This window comes from Typopeltis vanoorti, chromosome 16 (genome assembly GCF_054136105.1).
Source record: "Typopeltis vanoorti isolate ZY-2024b chromosome 16, IOZ_Tvanoo_1.0, whole genome shotgun sequence".
NCBI lineage: Eukaryota > Metazoa > Arthropoda > Arachnida > Uropygi > Thelyphonidae > Typopeltis > Typopeltis vanoorti.
The window spans coordinates 73,100,491-73,126,672 of record NC_143564.1 but is presented as its reverse complement, the minus strand read 5'-3'; the positions used below and the strand labels follow the sequence as shown (position 1 = coordinate 73,126,672).

At 36.2% G+C, this 26,182-nt stretch overlaps 1 protein-coding gene across 5 annotated transcripts in view; it reads left to right on the top strand.

The window, feature by feature from the left end:
• The window catches only part of LOC150098127 (DIS3-like exonuclease 1), a 412,479-nt gene that overhangs the window by 14,521 nt on the left and 371,776 nt on the right, over positions 1 to 26,182 (top strand). For all 5 annotated transcript variants that reach the window (XM_090406105.1, XM_090406104.1, XM_090406103.1 and 2 more), the window contains exon 3: positions 23,791 to 23,939. In XM_090406105.1, coding sequence (XP_090262231.1) covers positions 23,815 to 23,939 — 125 coding nt within the window. In that variant the 5' untranslated portion in view covers positions 23,791 to 23,814. The remainder of the gene's footprint in view (positions 1 to 23,790; positions 23,940 to 26,182) is intronic.

The window sequence follows — 26,182 nt, the reverse complement described above, 5'->3', positions numbered from 1 at the left end:
GATCTACAGCTAGTTCCACTGATACCACTCACTCGATGTGATCTCTCCATGCTGGACTGGGGCCATTTCCCTTTCTGCTTCTTCATTTCAGAACCCTTTGCAATTCCATCTGTTTCCTCTTGATCCCTGGTCATCCCATTACTTTCCTGCCTACACATGCTCTCACCTCCTCTTGGAGCATCCACCTTTCTCACGCTGTGTACCCCTGTCCACCCTGAGCCTTCCCGTTTCCCTGCTCCTCTTGCACACCCATTCTCTCATTTTCTATACTCATACCACTCACTTCCCCATTCATTTCCACTTCTTCAATCTCTCCTGTCTTACTCTCCTGCTCTTCCACATCACTCCCCTCTCAATCTGATTCATTCTCTCTATTCACTTCTCTACTTTCCAGCAGCAGTCTCTCCAAGCGACTCACACCATAACCACTCAAATGCAGTCCATCGCTCCCATACAGCTCACTTCATCCCTCAAACTCATTCCACACATTAAGAAACTGTACTCCCATCTCCTCACACATTTCAGCCAGAATATCATTCATAATCCTTGCTCTCGGCCTCATTTCACCACAATCATACCTAGGCAACACACTGACTACCCTTCCTGTCACACTATTCTCTTTTATCTTTCCAAGCAGTCTCCTGACATTCATTTTGACATGCTCTTTATTCTCTCTCAAATCATTTGTACCAATTAATACAATTAACTCTTTTGCTTGCTTCCTCCTCATATTCAATGCCTCAATCACTCTACTCATTTTACTGCCTGGAAAACATACCTTGTGCATTTCATCCTCTAGCACACTTTTAATAATGGAGTCGCCATACAAAGCCACTCGCTCATCTTTCGTTAACTCTTTCATGTCATCAAGATTTATTTTAATAGTTTTGACCTGAATTCTCTTAATTTCATTCCGCATCCATTTCAATTCACCTTCCGAACCTTGCGACACATTCTTTCTATCATTAAATCTTTCTAACTTTCTAACTCTCGACCCCCTCTTCTCACTTTCCCTCTCATTCATCCTTCTTTGTTTCCGTACTTTCGGTCCAACATATGTCCAACTTTCACTATCATTCTTCTCACTTTCACTCTCGTTTATCTTTCTTTGTTTCCGTACTTTCGGACTAACATGCGTCCAACTTTCGCTATCATTCTTCTCGCTTTTACTGTCATTCATCTTTCTTTGGTTCAGTACTTTCGTTTCAACATGCGTCCTACTTAAGTTATTACTGTTTTTGAGTTATTACTGCAGAGAGCTGACAAAGAAGGTGATCCTTGTTAGAGATCTAAACAGCAGAGTAGGAAATGAATGGAAAATATTTGGATAAAAATGAATATGAAATTCATTTTTATTCAAAATTCATGTGAAATAAAAAAAGAAGTGAATTTTGAAATGAAAAAGAATTTTAAGAAAGTTTTAAAAATAATTAAAATTGAGCAGAGTTTACAAGTAACTATAGACTTAACTATACAAACATTATTCAAGAAGAAATGAATAGAAAAAATGAAAAAAATGTTCAAAAACATTTTTGAACATTTTTTTGTTCAAAGCTTTTGAAATCTCAGTGGCAAATTGAAGTAAATATTGATTAATTCATCTAGAGAGGCATGTAGTGAAGTTGTCTATTAAAGTATAGAAAAATAAGAACACCATGATGGATACGAGAAGTTAAAGAAGTGGTCTTGGATAAGAAGAAAGCATATCAAAATTCTTAGAAATAACTTAACAGATATCCTAAATGAATATATAAGATAAATGTCAGGAAGACAGCAAAATGTTTTGGATGCTATTGAAAAAGCTTAGAAATGGAAGAAAGAATACTATAAAAGCAATTTTAGATGATAAAGATGACATGAAAACTTCATGTAAAGATATTCTAGATGTCTCTGAAATGATGACTTTGAAAGACTGTTAAATGAAACAACAGAAAAGTGACAGAACATTAGAATATTCAAGAGGAATGCCAACAGAATTACATATCAATACTTAAGGTAAAAAAAAAAAAAAAAAAAGCAGCTATCAAAAGCATAAAAATGTAGAATGGCAGCTGGAATAAATGATATTCAACCAAAAATGCTCAAATAGGGAGATATAAAAGTTTTGTAGTGGCTGCATACTTTAGATGAGAGATCGGCAACCTTTTCACTAAAAAGGGCACTCTTTACCTTAATTTTGCTAGAGGGGAAGTTTTAAGTTTAAAGTAATTCAATACAAATTTATTTTAAATGAATTTATTAATACAAAATTCTACTTACAAACTTAATATATGCTTCAAAAAAAAAAAAAGCAAAAAACCCATTAATGTGATACTTGGCATTGCAGATATTCAGCTATCGTATTATAATCTGGTACGTAACTGGAATTTCTGTTTCTTAAGCAGTGGTCTAAGTGAGAATCATTGAGCCATGATTGATACTTGGATTTCAAATACTTCATATTTGAAAAAAGAGATTCATATGAATATGTTGAAGCAGAGTAAAAATATATTTTAAGAGCACATTTTCTTAATAAGGGATAGCGATTTTTATGAACTAAATTCCAGAATGTTTATCATTTTGATCTGATCTTAACATTATATAATTTTTTCTATTTCTAATTTCTAATTCCAAATCTTCCACATTACTAATTTAGCAGACATATCCTTGTCTGTAGAGGTGAAAGGATTTGCAAAAAATATTATAAATGAATCCAATTCAGAAAATTCCTGAAATCTAGCATTAAACTCTGCCAGGAGTGTGTCAAAATGCTGTGCAAAATGAGCACTAGAAATACTACTATCAGTAAAATTTTCAACAATATTTTGCAAATTTGGAAAATGTGTTAAATTGTATTTCAGTAGATGCGATTTCCAAAGTGCCAATTTTGCTTTGAATGAATTCATTGCACTTACCATTTGAACAATATGATGATTTCTGCCTTGCAATCTCAAATTTAATTCATTAAATTTTCCCTTTAAATCAGTAAGAAATCCAAAATCAAGTAACCATGTTTTGTCTTCTACCTGTAAGCAAGATTCATTCCTCGACATTAGAAACTCCTTCAATTTAGGTAATAAATTTAAAAACCTCTTGAGCATTTTTCCGCTACTAAGCCATTCCACTTTCATATGAGTAAGGTCATCATCAAATTCCATATCCTCTTGTAAAAGCTCTTATCAAATTTATAATTTTCATCACTGTTTGTATTACATGTTGAAAAGGTATTACTTTTGCACATAATATTTTTCGGAGGACGATGCATTGATATGATGTAAATTTTGTGAATGAACAGTCTTATCAACATAACATGATAAATCCATATTTTGTTACTTTCATTGCTGGAGCCCCATTGGTTTAATTGCAGTCAACTTTTATGATGCCAAATTATTTTCTTCCACATATTTTTTGAAAATTAAAAGAATATCCTCTCCCCTTGTTCATCCTTTTAAAGATAGAATTTTGAGGAATTCTTCCTTTGTAGAAAATTTGTCGAAAACCATCTTCACAATAATGGCTAATTGAGAATTGTCCGATATATCAGTAGACTCTTCTAATTGCAAAGAAAAGTAAATGCATTTTTCTAAATCCTTTTTCAACTCTGATTTGGTGTCAGTAGCAATAATTTCGATTCTTTGTGTACTGTTCTTGCTGATAGTTGGATTGTACTTATTGCTGTTGTTATTTCATTTTTATTTTGTATTCATCAAAAAGTGATTCAGAAGCCAACAACATGGCTTCTTTTACTAACTCATCCTTTAGAAATTGTTCCTTTTTCTTTGCTAACAAATGAGCAATTTTAAAGAGGCAACTATTGCTTTCTTTGGCTTGGTTAAAATGCTTTGCTGTTTAGTTAAGTTCAGTTTCAGCTCACAAAATCCTTGTTTTTTTCTAATTATAGAATTTATAGGAAAGTTTGTATTAAAGTTTTTATGAAGAGTGTTGAAACGTCTCTCTATGTTAGACTCTTTAGGAACCACAACTCTTGCATTGCATAACAAGCAAACACATTTTCCCTTAAAATAAATAAAACCAAATTGTTCTTCCCACTCTATGTTCAAGTTATAAATCTTTTTATTTATGTTATCAATCATGGGTTGTAAAAAATATAATACAAATATATAAAATTATTAGAAACACATCAAAATAAATCATTGATTGTCACTCTAGAAAAGAATTCAAGCCACTAGCCTAGTGCAACAGAAGTGCGTACCCCATAACTGGTGGTGTGTGGTTTGCATGAGCACTAATGACGGTTATTTGACACTTCAATATCTGGCACAGTGGCGGGCACTTGGGTGCCCTCAAGCCTCATGTTGCCACCCCCTGCTTTAGATGGCTGGTCAGAAGGTTGAATTCCATTGATTGGAATAGATCTCTCATAGTTTCCATTTATAAAAGGACAAATAAAGCTGAATGCAAGAATTATAGGATATTTCCTCTACTGAATATTCCAGGTAACATTTATGTAACATACTTGAGAAGAAACTAAGAAAAATTGCAGAAGGGAAACTTGGAGAAGAACAAGCTGGGTTCAGACCAAATAGAGGTTGTCAAGATAAGATTTTCACTTTACAACATATAGTTGAGAAATCATGGGAATTATTATTAACATCTGACCTCTGTGGAGTCACAGACTCATCGTGGGAAGTACACATTTTCACACATAAAGCTCATCCAACTGTGCCTTAAACTAATTCAATGTGTCTGCATTCACAACACACAGGTAATGCATTCCACTCACTAGCTACTCTACATGCAAAGAATCTTCTCACTCCTCTGCTCACATCCTCCTTATATAGTTTCCAGTGATGGCCTCTTGTTCTACCCCCCCCTCCCCTCTCCCATTCTTTGAAAAATTTCTTCCATGTTAACCTGATAACAACCTCTGACCAACTTATGAAGGGAGTCTGGAAAGTTCTGATAAACACCTAGAACAAAATGATATTAAAGCAAGTAATGTAACCACAAGCAAGGACAGACATACTAGTATCAGATTTATGACGGTAACATATGTCCTTGTATTCTTTTATGTTCTTTCTTTTGGTTATATCAGTTGCTTTAATATCATTATTTTTGTTCTAGGTGTTTATCAAACTTTCCAGAGGGGGGGGGGATATGTCTCAGTCATATTCCCCTTCCTATTCACAAGGCTCTGCAATTTACATTCTTTCAATCTGTCTTCATACCCCACATTCCAGAGACCACTTACCACTTTTGTGAATCTTCTCCTGACCCTAACACATCCTTGTCAGCATTAAAACCCAGTGACTAAATCTGTGAATAATAATCCATATGAGGCCTGATCAAGGGCTTATACAGTGGAATCAAAGCCTCTTTATTTCTGCATGTCAGGTATTCCGTATCATTGCCATTATCTGATGTGACGACTTCACATCTTGCACAATGTGGCCTCTGAATTTGAGATCTTTGTTCACCACCATCCCCAGATCTCTCATCCCCTCTACCTCCTTTATAGTTTTCCTGCCAATCATATACTTTGCATCCCATCGTTATTTAAAATTTCAAAACCTTACAATTGAACTGATGGTTCAGTACTGTTGCCCACTCATACAATGTGTTCAAGTCCTCCTGTAATACTATGTTTACTTGACTCTGCAATGCTCTCACCAATTTTGCATCATCTGCAAACAGTTGCATATCACTAGTTAAAGCCATCCCAGTATCATTAATATGTAAATTGAATGATAATGGCCCCAGTACCGGTCCCTGCAGCACACCTCTAGTGACTTTCCTCTTTCAGGATACTCATCATCATCAAATTCCTGACATGTTCCCTCAAGGGGGGTGTACAGGATATGATAGCACATGAAAAATTTACATCATTACTAACTTCCTATATACAATTTTCCTCCAAATCAATCTGTTACCTGTCAAGACGCGAACATTGTCAGATCTTATATTTCTATCTTCTAAGGCACTTTTTAGCTTATAAATCCACCTGTATATCTTGGTCTTCCTCTGGGTCTTTTTCCTGACAACCTGGCAGAGAACACTTCTTTTGCTAATCTTTCCTATCCCATTCTGTTTAGGTGAGTATACCACCTGAGATTAGTTCTGCTAACACATTCCTGGATGGATATTCAGGATACTCTATCTCAATATATAACTTTCTGATACCTATCTGACAGCCAGTCACAGATCCAACTCACTAGTCTGTTATCCAGTCCCATCCATTTCAGTTTATTTACCAGCTTGTCATGTTGGAGTGTATCAAAAGCTTTTGCAAAATCTAAGTATACCACTGTATATGCATCTCTCTTGTTCAAGACATTGTTTAGTACATAAGTAAGTTGATAAAACATGATCTTTATTTAACCAACCCAAGCTGCCAATCACAGAGAATACTGCTGTTATCAGTCTATTTCTGTATCCAATCTCTCCTGTACCCTAACCATGACTTCGAATATACAGATTGGCCTATAATTAATTTAGTTTAATCCTTTATCCAAGTGTAAGCAAAACAAAGTTTGCACCTGAAGTATCTTCAGGACTGAGGCAACTCATGGTAAAGGTGGACCAAGCTCTCATCACTTGTCTTAGTATCTCCCATAATTCAAAGCATATCTCATTGTGGACATGTATAATGCTATGCATTAAGGGAAGGGCCACTACCCTGACCGGTTTCGACCTTTATTGAGGTCTCGTCAGTGGGAGCCAAACCCAGAGGTGGTGATACTAAGGTGGAAGTAATGGAGAAGTCATATTTACCTATACGAGTTGCCAAAAGGTGTCTCATCTTATTATTAAATTACTCTGGATTAGAGAGAAAGATGTTGGAAGTTTTTTCCCACTTGGTTAGACTATAATAAATTTAGTTTAATCCTTTATCCAAGTGTCTTCTCCATTACTTCCACCTTAGTATCACTACCTGTGGGTCTGGCTTCCACTGACGAGACCTCAATAAAGGTCAAACTGGTCTGGCCCTTCCCTTAATGCATAGTATTATACATGTCTGCAAGGAGATGTGCTTTGCATTATGGGAGATACTAAGACAAGTAGTGATGAGATCTTGGTCCACCTTTACCACGAGTTGCTTCGGTCCTGAAGATACTTCATGTGCAAACTTTGTTTTGCTTACTCTTGTATAAAGGATTTTATTATAGTCTAACCAAGTGGGGAAAAACTTCCAACATCTTTCTCTCTAATCCAGAGTAATTTAATAATAAGGTGAGACACCTTTGGGCAACTTGTATAGGTAAGTATGACTTCTCCATTACTTCCACCTTAGTATCACCACCTCTGGGTCTGGCTCCCACTGACGAGACCACAATAAAGGTCGAAACCGGTTGGAAGCTTGGGTGATGAATGGCAATGCTCTATCCCATGAAGTTTTAACTGAGGCTTGGCTGTTGCTGTCACCCAGGTCCTGGGTGGTGGTGGTGGTAGGGGGGGGGTAATGAATAGCAGTGCTGTAGTCCATGAAGTTAACTGAGGCATGGCTGTTGCTGTTACCCCTCAGATGACTATGAGCAAATGAGTGGCTCTGCTCGGTGGTGGGGTGAGCCTGCCACGGGGTAAAGCCAATACTGAGAGTTCTTCTCAGTGGCAGGGTGAGCCTGTTACTGAGGGGAACAATGCTGAGTTTTTGGAGTTCTACCTGTACTTGAACATTCCTTAATGTTCAAGTACAGGTAGAACTTCCCTTAATGCATAGCATTATACATGTCTGCAAGGAGATGTGCTTTGCATTATGGGAGATACTAAGACAAGTGATGAGAGCTTGGTCCACCTTTACCATGAGTTACCTCAGTCCTGAAGATACTTCAGGTGCAAACTTTGTTTTGCTTACACTTGGATAAAGGATTAAACTAAATTTATTATAGTCTAACCAATTGGAAAAAACTTCCAATAGATTGGCCTATAATTTGTTGCCATAGCTTTATCACCACCTTTATGCAGTGGAACAGTTTTACCTTCTTTCCACTCTTTTGGAACTTGTGCTGTTGTAAAACTTGTTAAACAGACGTGCCAATGCTATTAATACCATACATTATGTAAGTAATAAGTGATAATAAGATAATATTTACATTATTGCATCTCTGTGAACAGTCTTTCTTGTCAATAGTCATGATCAAGAATTTGAAGAGGTCATGTTTAAAAAGTCTTGATCAGGAATTACACGTAGCTCTTTCAAGCATTGACCCAGATTTAAAAAAAAAAATGTTTGCAGAAATAAGTCTCTCATTGAACAAATTAATTATTTTACTTTGTGATTATTTTTCAAACATTGTAATAATAAATCTATACAATTTAAATTATTTTTTTCTTTATGTTCTCACTAAGTTCTAAAAGAAAACTCTAAAAGAATTTGCAAGGATTTGTGCATACGATGATTCGTCAGTGTGCCATGATGCAAGAAAGGTTGAGAAGCACTGCTCTAATTAATGATGCTTCTTTCAAAATCTGACAAGTACAGGATAATCATAAAGTTGTGCGACTAAAAGTTTGAATTTGTACCAGTTGTTTCCAAATCATTATAATCATTCCTTATGCCACTAGATGTTACCATCATATTATTAGAAACTATTGGAGAAGCCATATTCACTGTGATATAGATTGTTCTAAGTGTAGTTTTGTTCATTGTGGAAGTGGAATGTCTTTTTCCCAACCGCAACAAGTTTTTATTTTGGAAAGTTATTTTGCTAATCGTTCTTATGCATGTGTTGTCAAGGAATTTCACGAGAAATATCTGAGTACAGCAGTACATTAGAAGTCAATGATAATGAGATTAGTGCAGCGTTTTTAGGAAACTGGATCTATTGCAGTTAGGGATTGTTCTTGAAGACCCTCTATTTTGAGTGACAATAAAATGGATGAGGTAAAGAGAGCATTGCAGTGGTCTCCAACTAAAAGCCTCAGGAAACTTACCATGCAATCATTAATGCTATGTGGTAGTGCTCAGAAAGCTGTAAGATTGTTACACCTTCATCCATATCTTGTGCACTCAGTCCATGAACTGAAGGATCCAGATAAAGGCAAATGAATAATCCTCTGCAGATGGTTATGCTCATTCATTGAAGAACATGGTATAGAGATGCTTAATACAGTTTTCTTATCAGTAGGATTTGGTCATGTGAAAATCCACATGCTTTTCATGAAAAAGTTTTGCATTCTCCAAAAATTGGAGTTGGATGTGGAATATCACAGCATTGTATAGTGGGACTCATTTTCTTTGAAATGATGGTGAATAGTTCCATCTACCAAGACATCATCACACAGTTCATGGCACTCCTCGATGTCAGTGAATGACATTGTTGGTTCCATCAAGAGATGGTGCCGTGTGTTGAATAGTACCGTACATTTTTTGCAAGAATTTTTCAGTGACCTTCTCATCTTGAAAGAATTGTGGCCTCCAAGATCACCAGATTTATCACCACCAGATTTTTTCCTTTGGGGATATCTCAAAGGTGTTGTTTGTCAGAATAATCCTCACACACTGGATGAACTAAAAATGAACATTTCAACAGTGATTGAAAACATCAGTGTGCAGGTGCTTTGCAAAGTGGCATCATATCTGGTAAAAAAAGAGCAAGAGTTTGCATTCATGAAGGAGGGCGCCGGGGCCACTTTCAATATATGTTATGAGGTTCCTATTCTTTTTTTGTTATAAAGGTCTGATTATAATCTGTATTTATAGCTGTATTTATAGTTGTTTGTCAGAATAATCCTCACACACTGGATGAACTAAAAATGAACATTTCAACAGTGATTGAAAACATCAGTGTGCAGGTGCTTTGCAAAGTGGCATCATATCTGGTAAAAAAAGAGCAAGAGTTTGCATTCATGAAGGAGGGCGCCGGGGCCACTTTCAATATATGTTATGAGGTTCCTATTCTTTTTTTGTTATAAAGGTCTGATTATAATCTGTATTTATAGCTGTTTATTTTTTCATATACTTGTAATTCCCGTCTGTGACGTGAGGAATTTATCTGGTCTCTTTTGATAAAAGGTGAGTTAGCCAGTCTCATATGGAGGTAGGGGATTTTTTCACCCAGAAATTCGGGTTTTTCATCCCCCAGAACAGGCAAACCGGTCCTGTGAACACACATGGATTACGGTCAGGAATACTTAAGACTGTCCCTCCAGCCATAGGTCTGATTCGTCAGCTATATAAAATTGGGGAGGGGGCTTAGGTGGCACCATACCTTCCCATAAAAGGGGCTCACAGCCATTGAATCATCATACGAAATAAAAAATAATTAACCTCAAAATATGTGTATTATTTGCGTGTTGTGCGACTTTATGATCACCCTGTAGTTTACAGGTTGTTGACTGAGAAGTGTCAGAAATCAGTCATGCAATTATAGCATGATTATGAGAAAATGACCATTCTTGGTTTAATGTACTCCACACAAGTTGGTTTTGTTTAATTTTACCACCAAAAATTGTCTTATTAAAATCAAAACTGAAATGCTTTGACAGATTTCAAGGGAACCTACATACTAAATTTTATTAAATTCCTCCCAAGCCAGAATTGATTTATCCCAGTTGAATCATTTTGTTAGCCTGCATTAAAAATGATCCAATTGAAACTAAACCACATGAACATATTCAATTGCAGTTACTGCAATATTATAAATCACCCTTTGTACATTTGGAATGAGTTTGAATAAAATGAAAAGTGAGATAGTTCAACCAATTTTTGTTTTGTATAAGGATTCAAAATTTCAATAAAATATGCCTAGCAAGATTCAAATAACTTGCATATATACAGATATACTCAAATCTAATAGGTTGCATACTGTTGCAAAATAAAATATAAAAAAGAATATAAAAACAAAGCCAAAGTAAAAATGTTTGATTTCTTGATAGTAAAATAAAAACCTAAAAAAGTAATTTATTTGTGTGTGTGTGGTATTGCAGAATTTCTCTCTGCATTTCAATATGAAATGAAAATGGGAAAAGCTGAGGGCTTTATAGCCACGCTATATCTTCAGGAAATCAAAAGAATCAGCTACAACCGTAGCTGAACTTCACAAATACAGGTATCCCTTGCTCAACGCGGCTTTACTTAGCGTGGGATTTGATTAACGCGGCGAAATTAATTGAGACAATTCCTTTATATATGCGGCAAGAGCTTTAATTAACGTGCCTTTAAAATTGCCAAAATTCCACCAAATACGACATCATTGCTACAACCCATGGACATGGATGTTATTGCAACTTTTAAAGTTGCAATGACATCCATGTTTTATTTTCTTAAAAAGACATTCTCAAAGGCAGTAGAAACAACAATGAAAGAAAATGCAATTAGGCTCCAAAAATTGTGGAAAAATTTAACATTAAACATGCAATTTAAAACATTCATGACTCGTTAGAGCAAGTGTCTTCTAGCTGCATGAGAGCTGTTTGGAAAAACCTTTTGCCAGAATACAATAATGATTTAGGGGGTTTTCAAAATCCTGTGAACAACATGGCTTGAAGAAATCGTTGCAATTGGTGAAGACCTTGGTTTTGATGGTGTTGATGCAGAAGATGTTAAAGAATTATTGGATTCAAATTGAAAAGATTTCAGCGACAACTATCTTCTTGAAATTGAACAACAACAACAATGTGTGTATGAAGATAACGAACAAATGGAATGTGAAGATGAGGTTCCAAAGGAAATAACAATCAAAGAACTGGATGGAATATTTTTCAGTTTAGAATCGCTTAAGCAGATGTTAATCGAAGAATGCTTGTTTGCCAAGATTGAGAGAGAGAGAGTCATTTTGTTTGTTATCTTAGAATTTATTCTGATAGGAAAAAAAACTAAAACTGTTCAAACGACTCTTGATAACTTTTTTGATAAAAAAATTGCAATAACTAATGTAGTTACAAGCTTTTATTTAGCACTTACACTGTATTCATTTTTATCTTTCCTAAAAGAGTACCATATAAAACAAATTATTAATACAGTAATTGATCATGGATGAATTGTAATTTTTAGCATTGATTATTATATTTGATTAACATGATTTTGATATACGCGGTAACACATCGAGGGATTAATTAATCACGTTAATCAAGGGATACCTGTATTTGATTAGACTTAACATTCCTACAGGAGGACTTGAATATTTTGCACGAGTGGACAACAGTATGGAACTGTCAATTCAGTGTTGCCGAGTGTAAGGTTCTAAAATTTGGTAAGCAACAACAGGATGCAAAGGGTACACTTGGCAGGGAAATTTTGGTGGAAGTCGAGGAGATAAAGAGACCTTGGAGTGGTGGTGGACAAGGATTAGAAATTCAGAGGTCACATTGCACAAGTTGCAAAGACACCACATCGGATTATGGCAATGATACAGAGCACCCTGACATGCAGAAATAAAGAGTTATGATTCCCTTGTATAAGGCCTTGATCTGGCCTCATATGGATTACTGTGCACAGATTTGGTCCCTTGATTTTCTTGGTGATGAGGATATGTTGAAAAGGGTTCAGAGAAAACTGACTAAGATTGTAACTGGTCTTTGGGATGTAGAATATGAGGACAGATTGAAGGAATCCAGTTTGCAAAGCCTTGTGAATAGGAGGAAGAGAGGGGATGTGATTGAGACATTTAAGTTGGTAGAGGGTTGTTACCAGATTAACATGGAAGAAATTTTTCGTAAGATGGGGGAGGGGTAGAACACGGTGGATATGCCTAAAAGTTGTATAAGGAAGGTGTGAACAGGGGCATAAGGAGTAGGTTCTTTGCATGGAGTGGTTGGTTAGTAGAATGCATTGCCCAATATTGTGGTGAATGCAGATACATTGAATGAGTTTAAAGCATGGCTTGGTGGTCTTCGTGTGCAGTGTTTGCCTCCTGCAATAACTCTTTTGACTCCATGGTCTAGTATTAATAATTCCTACAAAGGCTGAACAGACTCAAAGAATACTGCCAGGGTTATTCATAAAAATAATGGGAAACAATGTCATGCAGCATTTATTCAAAAAAAATGGTGAGTCATATTTATATATTTATTGATTACTTGTACATGCTCATGCTTGCCATCTTAGACTTTGAGGTCTAAGATAAGATGTTATTTTGGGTAGGATGTAATGAGTAGAACTCACTTATTAGCTAATGAATTAAGATTATTTGGATGTTTCTTGTCGATGAAAGAATATGACAAGGGGATATTTTTTCTTTCCAGAATTCGACTGAATCTATTCTTTTTGTATTTTCCATATTTAATATTAAAAAGAGATGTGGCTTGACTGACACCAATATTAAGTGACAGAAGGTTGCCATTTCTTGCACTAAAAAGAGGTGGTGTGTCTGTTCTTAAGTAAAATATGTTAAATTGTCGAAAATTTTAAAATCAGTGTAAAACATTTTCAGAAGATAAGAATTATTGATCTACTGTCTATGGACAATAGTAAAACTCCAGAGCAAAATGGCATGTAAGTTTACACACAACAGTAAGTGAAACAATTCAAACTGTAATGGATAAGAGATCTCAAGTCCTAATGTGGCACCCTCTAATGTTGTAAAAAAAAATATTACAGTTCTGTATGAGTTGATCATAGGATTTCAGTCTCCCAAATTTTTGCAAATTAGAACCATACTTGTTAAGGTTAGAATTTGTCATAGCCATTGTTATGTCTAAAAATAATCTTTCTGACCTGTAACAAACTTCTGTATAGCACATTGGTTTTCTTCCATCTAATCCTGTGTGAAGGGGTGTCCAAAGCATAGCCTGCCAGTCCAGACTTGCCATAATAATAGTAGCAAATGTATTTTTGTTCTCCAAGGTGTTGTCACTTCCTTATTTACTAATATATCACTAACAGACACTCTTGATTTAATAAAGTAACTTTTCCTGATAACTTTGAATTATTCAAATTTACTGCATATACAGGTTACTTTACTTGGCAAGGAAAAATCTACAAACAGATTAATAGTACTGCAATCGGTTCTCTCCCCCTCCCTTAGCTAACTTATACATGGAAACACATTGAGAACAAAATATAAGAGCTACTTACAAACCCTTAGTGTGGTTATGCTTTGTTAATTATGTTATTTGGCCTATGGACAAGATATCTGGATTCTTTTGTAACTTACCTTAACTGCCAACACCCTAAAATTCACTTCATAGAAGAAAAAGAATCAAATATCCTGATTACGGATGTATTGTTTATATTCCATGTGGATGGTGTCTGATCTTCCAGTCTGTCCATAGTAGGCTATCTTGCAGGAACAATATCGGTTTGCCTTTCTTGTATTAGTCACTCACTTTTTAAATGTATCACTATCTTTTTTTTATAGAAAGCCAGTACACGCAGAATGATATCCACATAAACAATCACGTCATCATCATCATCCAGTCCAAGAGTATTGGATTCTTAAAAAACACTTTCACACAGAGCTAAGACTATTTGTTCTAATGATGCAGCTCTGTCCACAGAATTCAACTATCTTTGCCATACTTTCTTGACTAATGGCTACAGCTCCTACAAAATAGATAAAATACTACATAGCTCTCCTTTTTCTCCTTCCCAAGCACACTAGAACAAAACACCACTATTCTTATTCCATATATCCAAGATACATCTGAAAATATAGCCAGAGTACTAATAAAATATAAACTTCAAACCACATGTCAAATTAGCAACTTTGATCCACTCTCCTAAGGACAAATTCCATCCTCTAGTATCTTGGAGTGTATAAAATTCTCTGTGACTTAGCCTATTTTGGACAGACAAGAGACCTGTTAACATCCACCTTGGAGAACATAATAAACATTCACTACCATTGTAAGTCTTCTGGATTGCAGACCATGGTTTGAACAACCCTTCACATAGGATTAGATGGAAGAAAACCAATGTGATATATAGAAGTTTTCACAGGTCAGAAAGATGATTTTTAGAGTCAACAATGGCTATGAAGCAAGACTGGTGTTTAATTTAACAAACATTTGGGACACTGATATCCTAAAATCAACTCATACACAACTGCAACACTTATTCTTTTTTTATAACATAAGAGGTCATCACATTAGGACTTTAGATCTTTTGTCTATTACAATTTGAATCGTTTCATTTACTCATTGTCATATATTAACTGCAACGTTAAGTGTGCTCTGAAGATGCTGATTTGAAATCCAGTGAAATATAACTCTCAGAGAGTAGGACAGTAGGGGTGTTTAAGGATTAAAGCTATATAGCTGAGAGGAGACCTTCACATATCCTTTAAAGGAATGCAGACAACGACCAGGGCTTGCAATTTGGGATTTAGCTGGCTTAAACCACAATATATTCTTATTGGCTTAAACCACAATATAAAATTATGGTATAACATAACAGAATTTCATGTCAGCTGGGGTATCGCCCGGTTAAACAAGGCCTCCCCCCCCAACCCCCGTTGTTTTTGCCTGGGAACCAAGGCAAACAGCAAAAAGTCAGCACTGGAACTAATCCTAAAACACACCCCAACTCAACATCACCAAAGTTCAAGATCAGTACTATCAAATAAGGAGCTTGAATGGCAAAGAAATGGAGCTAGCTGAGAAATTTGATAAGCACCAGATCCACATAATAGGGGTGACTGAAACAAAAAAGATAAAAACTGGTGAGATATTTCTGAACAACAAATACAAAATATTATACTCAGGCAATGACTGTCAAGGAAAAGAAGGAGTAGCCATATCATTCACCACTAAATATTGAGGCTAATCTTCTTGAATAGCAGGCAATTTCAAGTAGAGTGATGTGGACAAATATCAGAATGGTGAACTGTACAATGAGACTTATTTGTGCCTATGGCCCCACAGAAGGTTCTACTAAGGTAGAAGTGGAGGAATATTTTGAGGCTTTAGAGAGAGCAACTGACACAATGAAAAATAAAAAGTTGGTCCTTGTTGGGGATCTGAATAGCAGAGTAGGAAATGATTGTCAGACATACAAAAATATTTTGGGAAAATTTGGAGAAAAGAGCAAAGCTAATGGCAAATACCTGTTGGATTTCTGCTCAGAACATGGACTGGTTATTAGTAACACAATTTTCCAACATAAAAATGTGCACAAATGGAAAAAAGAGGCAAGGAATAAGAAAAGTCTCATTGACTATTATTGTTGATAGTGATGTTTTCTCATTGGTGCAGGACACTAGCGTGTACAGAGGATATGAAATTGGGAGTGATCACCATTTAGTCTTGAGCAGGATAAAATTGAATTTCATATTGAAAAGAAGAACATGTAAGAAAGTTTTAAAGCAAATACAAGTTGAGCAGCTCTCAGATGTGAGCTGTAGACTAAAATACACAAACGTTATTGAAGAAAAAATTAAAGAGTTTGTGAAATGAACCAAACCTTGGAGATTCAATGGCAAGCCCTGAAGAAAACATCAATTGATTCAGCCAGAGAGGCATGTGGTGAGGTTGTCTGCAAGGATAGAAAAATCAGAACTCCATGGTGGATACAGGAAGTTAAAGAAGCAGTGAAGGAAAAGAAGAAAGCATATCAAAAGTTCTTGGCAAATAAGTCAGCTTGTGCTCTTAGAGAACACAGAGACAAATGTAAGAAAGCTAAATACTGTGTAAAATTAGCTAAATAAAAGTCTAGGGAAGACTTTGGTAAGAACATAGAAAACCTTGAAAGTTTTCTCGTAGCTATGTTGTATCATATGGTCTATCTATGTTGTTCCAGGTAGTGTAGTCTACACTGTTAGAAATGCCGTCAAAGTAATTCTGGCAATTAAATCACCAACATTCACTTACTTTGTGTGTTGGATCCTTTCTATAATTAGTGCCAATGAAGTTTTGTGGTAAATTCTTTTGGCTTGTATATATTGAATATGTCCTTTGATTAATAAGAACATGGCGAAAAAGAGAAATGCAGAAAGGCCAAGTTATTGAACTACCTCACATTCCTCAAAAGGTGTAGGGTTTTTCAATCATCCCCAGTTCTTATTAATCAAAGGACATATTCAATCTATACAAGCCAAAAGAATTACCACAAAACTTCACTCCTTATATTTATTATTTTCTCCTTATCATTGATTTTAATCAGTCCATTTTGATTTTTGTAAATTTGATGAATTGTTTTCCTATCCCTCAAGTCTATACCGATATTAGTTAGAAAATTTAGGAGTATTTGCTGGTTTACTTTATCAAATGCTTTCTCTAAATCAAGGAAGCAAATGTAAGTATTTTTTACTAAGGTGTAATCTTCTCTCTATTATTGTTCTTAAACAGAGTATTGCCTCTCTTGTTCCTTTATTCTTTCTGAATCCAAATTGGTCTTTATCCAGTAGACAAACTATTTGTGAATAAATTCTATTTTGAATAATTTTTAGCAGAATTTTGCTAACATGTGGGATTAAAGCTAATGTTCTAAACTGGCTGCATTTATTTGCATTATTCTTTTTTGATAGTTGATTTTCATAAACTCCTTTGGTATTTCTCCTCTATCATAGATTTCGGCTATTAATTGATAGAGTAATGTTTTTGTCTCATCACCTAGATTTTGTAGCAGTTCTATAGGAATATTGTCTACACCTGGACTTTTTCCATTACTCATTTCGGACAGTGCTTTATCAAATTCTTCTCGCATTATTGGGGGTCCTAGATTATCTTCATTTTGATTTTCTATGCTGATATCAACATCAAGTTCGTCGCCATTATAGAGATTTTCAAGATAATTCTTCCATTCCATTAATATATCCTCAGATTCTATGAGTAATTTTCCATTTTCGTCTTTGGCATTGTTTTTGCTGTTCTTATTAAATTTGAAAGTCAATTTGTTAATGTCTTTATAGGCTCTCTCTATGTTTTCTTTTTTTTTTTTAAATAATTCATCTGTGTTATTACATTGTTCTTCTAGGTATTCTTTTTTGGCTTGCCTACATTTTCTTGTAATTTTATTTTTAAGATATTTGTATTTGGCCACATCTTCCTCTTTAACAGCATTTTTATATTTTCTTCTTTCATCCATAAGGCCAAGTATTTCATTTGTTATCCAATGTTCTCTTTTTTCTCTTTCTGTATTTTTCAATAATTGATTTGATGCATTTGTAATAGACTCTTTAATCATATTCCATTAGTTTTCAATATTATTCTGACTATTTATGTTTTCTGGAATGTTATGATCAGTTGCATGTTGATATCTTCTCTTTACTTCTTTACTCTTTAATTTTTCAAGGTTCCATCTTATTGGTTTGTATCTTTGGATTTGTTTCAGTTCTGTTTTCATTAAGACTAGGTTATGGTCACTACTGATGTCTGCACCTGGATAGTTTTTGCAATTTTTTTACTTGGTTTCTGTATCTTTTCTTGACCAATATATAATCTATTTGATATCTATTGGAATCCCCAGGCGCTTTCCAGGTGTATCTTCTTCTTTTTGGAACTTGAAATGGTGTATTTGCTATAACTAACTGTTTTTGTGTACAAAATTCTATTAATTGCTTTCCTCTTTCATTCCTACGTCCAAGACTAAATCTTTCTGAAACATTATCATTGCCCTCTTCTCCCACTATAGCATTCCAATATCCCATTATTATTATATTATCTCTGTCTTTAAAGCTATTCCAGATTTGTTCTATTTGTTCATAAATTTCTTCTATTTCTTCATCGCTATGTGGTGATGTTGGCATGTAGACCATTATAATATTGAGGTTTACTGGTTCATTTTGAATACTTATAGCCATGATTCTGTCACTGTGTTTAATTATCGTAGTGATTAAATTTCCAACTTTTTTATGAAGAATTATTGCAACGCCTGACTCTCCCTTCTTTTGTCCTGAATATATTATCTGAAATTCTCCACTCCAGAAATCACCTGTCCCCCCTATCTCATCTCACTAATGCCCAGAATGTCTATTTTAAGTCTTTCCATTTCTTTTTTCACATTTTCTATTTTATCTGATTCTAGCAGTGTTCTTGCATTCCATGTTCCAATATTCAGCCTATTTCTTGTCTTCGTTTTTGAATAAGTACCAGGATTTCGTTGGCTGTCGACCTGAGAAGCCTGGTTACTTCTCCTGCTGGGCATGACTCCTTCAGTGAAGGCTCCATTGTTCACCATATGGAGATAGTACTTTTTAAATCAGCTAACCTTTCCCAACTTTCTTTTATTTAATTGTGTGTATACAGTATATATATAGAATACGATAGAATAGCAACAGTAGAAGAGAAGGAATGAGAGAGAGAGTTATGAGAATGGTAGAAGAGGAGAGAATAGGAACAGTAGAAGAGGAGAGAATAGGAACAGTAGAAGAGAGGGGAATGATAGAAAAGAAGAGAATGGAAACAGTAGGAGAGAGGGAACGAGAAGAATGTGAGGGAGCCCTGGAATCAGGGATAGAATGTTGTCAGGAAGGCAGGTAAGTAGGGGGAACACAGAGAGAAAGTGTTAGAGGAGAGAGAGTGAGGGATGCATGTGAGCAATCGAGGAACAGAGTTGTAATGTATGGGGACTCAGTGATCCCTGGTGTTCAAGATAGGATGCATGAGGAGTGTTTGTCTGGAGGAACGATAGAAAGTGTGGCTATGGCAATTAAGAGGGGTGAAAGGGGTGGATGAGATGATTGTGATGGTAGGAACAAATGACTTCAGAGGTAATGTAAATTGGGCAGTGAGTGATATGAGATTCTTACTTGAGGTTGGTTGAGGAAAGAAGACACAGAGAGGAAAGATAGTGTGCATGTTGCCTAGATATCATAGTGACTAGCTGAGCAGAAGAGCAGTAATATTGAATAACATAATAGCTAGAATGTGTCAGAAGAGAGGATTGGAATATGTGGATGCTTGAAGGGCTTTTGAGGACAGAAAGGAATTGTATGCGAGAGACTCCTTGCATTTGAATGAGGAAGGGCATAGGCATCTGAAGAGATTGTTGTTCTGAATGAGTCGATGCAGTGAAACTAGAATGCCCAGGGTGGATGGTAGCAGGGATGGCCTCTTGTGGGAATGTGTACTTGGGAGAAGGGGGACAACATCAGGTAGTGCTGAGCCCAGTGGAGTCTAGAGGGGATAATGCTGGGTATAGAAAGAGTGGCATTTTTATGCTTTATAATAATGCCAGGAGTGTCCGGAATAAAGGAGAGGAATTGATGGCACTGATAGTATCAGCGTGGTTGACAGAAGAGGATATAATAACAGGAATAGAAGTAGTAGGGTATAGCGTTTTTTGGCAGGATAGGAAGGGAAAGCTTGGTAGTGGAGTACTGCTTATGATAAGTGATGACTTATGTCCTCTAAGAGTGGAGGCTTTGGAAGGCAGTGACACTAATGATTTTGAAAGCATATGGTATGAGGTAGAGGTGGGTAAGACAGGATATTTAGTGGGGTGTTGCTACAAACCAAGGAGCACAGAGGGTGGGGGAGGGACCAGGAGCTGTTTAGACAGTTGAGCTTGACAAGTGCAAGAAGAAGATTATTATGGGAGATTTTAACTACAGCAGTATAAATTGGGGAGAGGAAGATGCATGTAGCAATAAGGGAATGGAATTTCTAGAATTCTTAAGGGACAAATGTCTTAGGCAACATGTAATAGAAGGAACAAGAGATTCAAGAGTTTTGGATTTGGTCATAGCATCAGACGAGTTGATAATAACTGAGATGACATCTCTCTCCCACCAAGGAATATCAAAGGGACAGGAACATATGTGGAATTGTAAGGCAGGTGATTATAATAGTCTTAGACATCAACTTGGGGAAGTTTCATGGAGGGAGGAATTGGAAGGCCAGGATATCATTAGTGCTTGGGAAATTGTGAAGGAATATTTGTTAGCAGCAATAGTAAACTGTATTCCACAAGTGAAGAAGAGGACACAATTTGGAGTAAAGTGGATGACAAACAATATTAAACAGGAACTGCATGCAAAAAAAAAAGGCCATGGAAGAGATATAAGGAGACAGATGAAGAGCAGATGCATGAAGAATATGAGACACAGGTCAGGAGAGTGACTAGTATGGTAAGGAAGGCGAAACTGGAATATGAGAAGAGATTGTGTGGCTCTAAGATCCAAAGAAAATCCTATGGAATTTTTTAGCTATGTGGCCAATAGGAGGAGAAATGATTGTGGAATAAAAATGGGAATAGAGTGACCGATGCAGAGGACATAGTGGAATTGTTCAATGAATACTTCATTGGAGTATTTCGTCCTGGAGGAGTAAATTTTAATACTAGAGGGATAGGGCAGGTTCGAGCTTTAGAGGTGCAGGAGGAGAGTATGTTCCAAATACTGAGTACTCTGGATGTCAGTAAAGCTGTGGGACTGGATGGTATTTCACCACGAGTTTTGAGAGAATATGCTCAAGAATTGATAGCTCCTTTAACCTGGCTTTTCAATGAAAGTCTGGCTACAGGAAAGGTGCCCAGGGAATGGAAGGAAGGTAAGATAGTGCCATTGCATAAGGGTGGTAGCAGACTGGAAGTATCTAATTATAGGCCAGTTTGTGTGTCATCAGTAGTTGTTAAGCTCTTGGAGAAATTAGTGAGGGACCGTATACAGCATTAAGCAGATGAGGGTAATGTTATCTGTGAGAGTCAACATGGATTTGTGAAGGGGTGCTCTTGTTTTAGTAATATGCTAGCCTTTTATAATAAAGTTACAAGAGCAGTAGATGAGGGAAAAGCATATACTGCCATTTTCTTGGATTTAGCAAAGGCATTTGACAGCGTGCCACATGATAAGCTGATATTTAAGTTGCTGCACATGGGTTTGGATGTCAGGTTGGTCAAATGGATTCAGGATTGGCTGTCCGATAGGTATCAGAGAGTTGTGTATGGTGGGGCAGTTTCAAGGAGGCAGAGGGTTACATGTGGGATCCTACAGGGCTCAGTACTGGGACCTATATTGTTTAACCTTTATATCAATGATATTGTCAGTGGATTGCAGGGGGATATTCAGTTGTTTTTGGATGATGTGAAGCTGGGAAGGGTTATTAGTAATAGTGCAGATGTGGTAGCCCTGCAAGAGGATTTGAATAAGCTAGATAGATGGGCAAATGAATGGGGGTGTCAGTTTAATGCAGCAAAATGTAAAGTCTTGAGGTTTGGGACACATCGATGGGACGCTGCATACTCTATTGGAGGAGCTATACTGGAGCAAGTAGGGGAGATAAGAGATCTGGGTTGATGAATGATAGAAACCTGACATTCAGGAGACATATTGCAAAAGTGGTGAAGGTAACACAGAGGATTGCTGCAATAATGAGAAGGACGCTGACCTGCAGAGATAAAAGAATTATCATTCCGTTGTATAAGACCCTGATCAGACTACACTTAAACTATTGTTCTCAGATTTGGTCCCCAGGATTTGAAAGAGATAAATTAACTGTGGAAAGGGTACAAAGGCTGATGACTGATGATTTCAGGACTGTACAATGTTAATTATGAGGATCAGCTGAGGGAATGTGGACTGCAGAGTTTGGTGGATAGAAGAAGGAGAGGTGATATGATTGAGACTTTTAAACTGTTGAGAGGTGGTTACAGGGTTGGCACTGGGGAGTTCTTTCGCTTGGTTGAACAACAGGAAAGAGTGATGACAAGGGTCATTCCTGGAAGTTACAAAAGGAAACTGTGGGCAAGAGGGTGAGGAGTGGTTTCTTTGCATGGAGGGTGGTTGAAGCATGGAATGAATTGCTGATAGAGTGGTGAGAGTGAGAACTGTCAATGAGTTGGAGTGGTATGATAGACTTTGTGTTTCCTAGAAAGGACCTCCCGCGATGAGTCTTTTGACTCCATGGAGGACTGAATAATAATAATAATAATATAATATATATATATATATATATATTTATTTATTTATTTGTTTTATTTTATTTATATATCTTTTAATAAGTTAGAAAATTTAATGACCTTTTTTTAGATATCTTACATTAACTTCTTAGATGGTGCCTTTTGGAATTATCAGTTATTGTTCGATTAGCTTTTTACATGTACTGAAGATGCCTTTGATACTTAGTCAAAAATTATACTAATAAAATAATATTTTACATGAGTTTATTCCAGTATTATAATATTATATTCCAGTATTATATCACAAGTACTTTCCTAATGCTTCCTAAAAACATTAGGAAAGTATTTGACATTATTAGCATTCAGGAATGTGTGAGTAGAGCTAATCTCAGGTGGTGTGGTCACTTAAACATAACAGGAGAGGAACGATTAGCTAACCATGTGTGATGCTAATAGAAAAGCGGTATAGAAAATCAGGAAAAAGACCCAGAAGAAGATCAAGATATAGGTGGATCGATGCATTTAGAAGTGCCTTAGAAAATCAAGATATGAAATCTGACAATATTACAGTCATGGCAGTTAAGACTAATTTGGAGGAAAATTGTCAATAATAAATTAGCAATAATGCAAACTTTTCATTTATCATCATAGTATTCTGTACACCCCTTGAGGGTACATATCAGAAATTTGATGTTGATAATAATGAAATATTCTTGATCACCAGTAGTTGCACTTCTTTCTCCTGATGTTGATCTCAATTATGATTCTTTGCTATCAAAGAATCATATCTCTGTTTGCTATCAGAGTATCATAATATTTCTGGTGTGTACTGGAGAATCTTCTTTTCTTATATTACTCATCTTGGGAAATGTGAACATGAAAATCTCAAAAAATTTAAAGTTCTTGTTTGGAAAAAAGTGTTCCCAATTTTTTTTTGACATCTGTATGGTATTTATTTGATGAACATTTATCTGACAAACATGCTTAGGAAGTGCACTTTTCAGAGAGTGTTGAATAATAATAAAAATTTTAATGAATAATATATCATGGCAGTGAAATCTAACTTCTTTAAGGTTTTTACACATATATCATTTAAAGGATTTTCTAATGCTTGAATATATTTCTTTTACTTTTAGATTCTTCATGAAACAGGAAAACGAATGTATAAAAAGATACTGAATATAATTCACAATAGCTGTACTTGTGTTCTTTTTTTGAATGAAATACATAGAAACATTAGTATTAACAGAATTTTGGGACAGTCATGTCAGGAATGGTTTGAGATGTAAGTATGATTTATTTCTTAATAATTCATTATACGAGGTGGTATCAAAAAGTTTTGAGACTAGCTCTGTTTACGAGAAATTACTTTATTTATCTATGTTTACACACTATCACCTTCAAAATAGTCCCCTTGCATATCAATACAGCGCTCCCAGCGTTCTTGCCACTTCTGGAATGTGTCCTGGAAGTCTTCTTTTCTAAGCATGTCAAGCACCTTCTGCGATTCGCACTGGATCTCTGCAGTGGTGTCAAAATGGTGACCTTTAGCCAGATCTTCATCTTTGGGAAGAGGGCGAAGTCTGCAGGTAACCAAATCTGGCGAGTAGTGGGTGCAGAAGTGAGATGATGTTGTTTCTGGTGAGAAACTGATGTGTGAAGAGAGCTCGGTGACAGGGTGCATTGTCTTCATGGAGCATCCAGTTTTTCGCGTGTCACAGATCTGGTCGCTTTTGCCAAATGTCCTCCCTCAGATGCCTTAAAACCTGGCAGTAGAACTTGCTATTGATGCACTGCGAATGTCAAAAAAGACAATGAGCATGCACTTGATAGAGCTGTGAATCTGCCTCGCCTTTTTCGGTCGTGGAGATGATGGGCTCTTCCACTGTGAAGACTGTTGCTTCATCTCAGGGTCGTATCCGTACACCCAAGTTTCTTCACTGGTAATGATCCTGTTGCAGATTTTCCCAGTTTCATGCAGAATTTCATGTTTGTTCTTTGTTCTAACTTGCTGTCCACGATGAAATCGCAGATGTGGTAATGCAGGTGGTGGTCAGAATAGCATCAGTTGCACAGCTCCCGATGTACACAGGACGATGTCTTTTGGTACACTTATGAAGGTAGATGCTCCCTGTGACTGTGTGCAGCCGTGTGCTGCCATCTGTTGGCGTGTTACAAACCTAGTCTCGAAACTTTTTGATACCACCTCATAGTTCTTATTTTAAAATATACTGTAAAAAAACTTGAAATTTTTTAGTGTTAAGTGTTTTTATAAGCTCTGAGTCAGCATAAGATTGCCAGCCTGGTTGGCCGAGTGGTTAGCATATCCGCTCTCCAGCCAAAAGCTGCCGATTCGAATCCTGACGTGGGTATGGATGTTTGTGATTGTCTGGAAATACTAGTGGTGGTGGTGGGCCATAGATGGCATTGGTGTAGATGATGCGGTTTGCTGTAGTGGGTGGATTGAGTGGTGTAGATGGAGAGTTGTAGAGTAGGTGCCCTCCCTCGATGAGTCTTTGGACTCCTTGGAGCTATCATGTAATAATAATAATAATAAGTCAAGGAGGATATATAATTTGTTTTGGGGAATCTTATGTTATCCTTTGTAATTATTTACATTATTTGATTGCATTATATCTCTCAGATCTCATTTAAATTATTGCAATTTATTGTGCATGCTGAAATGGTATGTATCTAATTAATATTATGTTGGCATATGATTGAAAACTAAAAATCAATTATTGGAAGTAGTTTTTTGTGGAAAAAAATCAATATTATTTTAAATGGATGGATGAGCAGTAGTATGGATGAGCAGTAGTATCAAGCTTAGATGGATGAGCAGTAGTATCAAGCTTGAACTGCAAAAAAAGAAAATGTTATGGAGAATTTACAAGGAGAAAGGCAATCAGGACACCCATGAGCAGTACAAGGCTCAAGCTAGGAAAGTTACCAGCATAGTAAGAAAAGCTAAATCAGATTATGAGAAGACCTTAGCCAAAGAGATCAAGGGTAATCCCAAAGAGTTCTTCCGCTATGTGGCAAGTAAGAGGAAGAATGACTTCGGAAGGATAACCTTAGTGGGTGCTGATGGTATTGAGGTGACAAAATCAGATGTAATAGTCAAGTTACTGAGTGATCACTTTTCAAAAGTCTATCACCCAAGTGAGGATATCTCTATACCTATAGCAATACCTAATGTGAGAATTGAAGCTAAAGAATCAGAGGTATTAAATATATTGCAAAACTTAAATGCAAACACTGCGGTAGGCTTAGATGGAATATCAGCTCGGGTGTTGCGTGAATGTGCAAATGAATTGTCAACCCCTCTCACCTGGATATTTAACTTAAGTTTGAACTCTGGTTTGGTCCCTAGGGAGTGGAAGTTAGGCAAAGTGGTTCCTTTGCATAAGGGTGGCTCTAAAACTGCGGTATTGAATTACAGACAAATCACCATCTCAGGAGTAGTGGTAAAAGTATTGGAAAAGTTGGTTAAAGACAAAATTCAAGAATGGGTGGATCAGGATATGA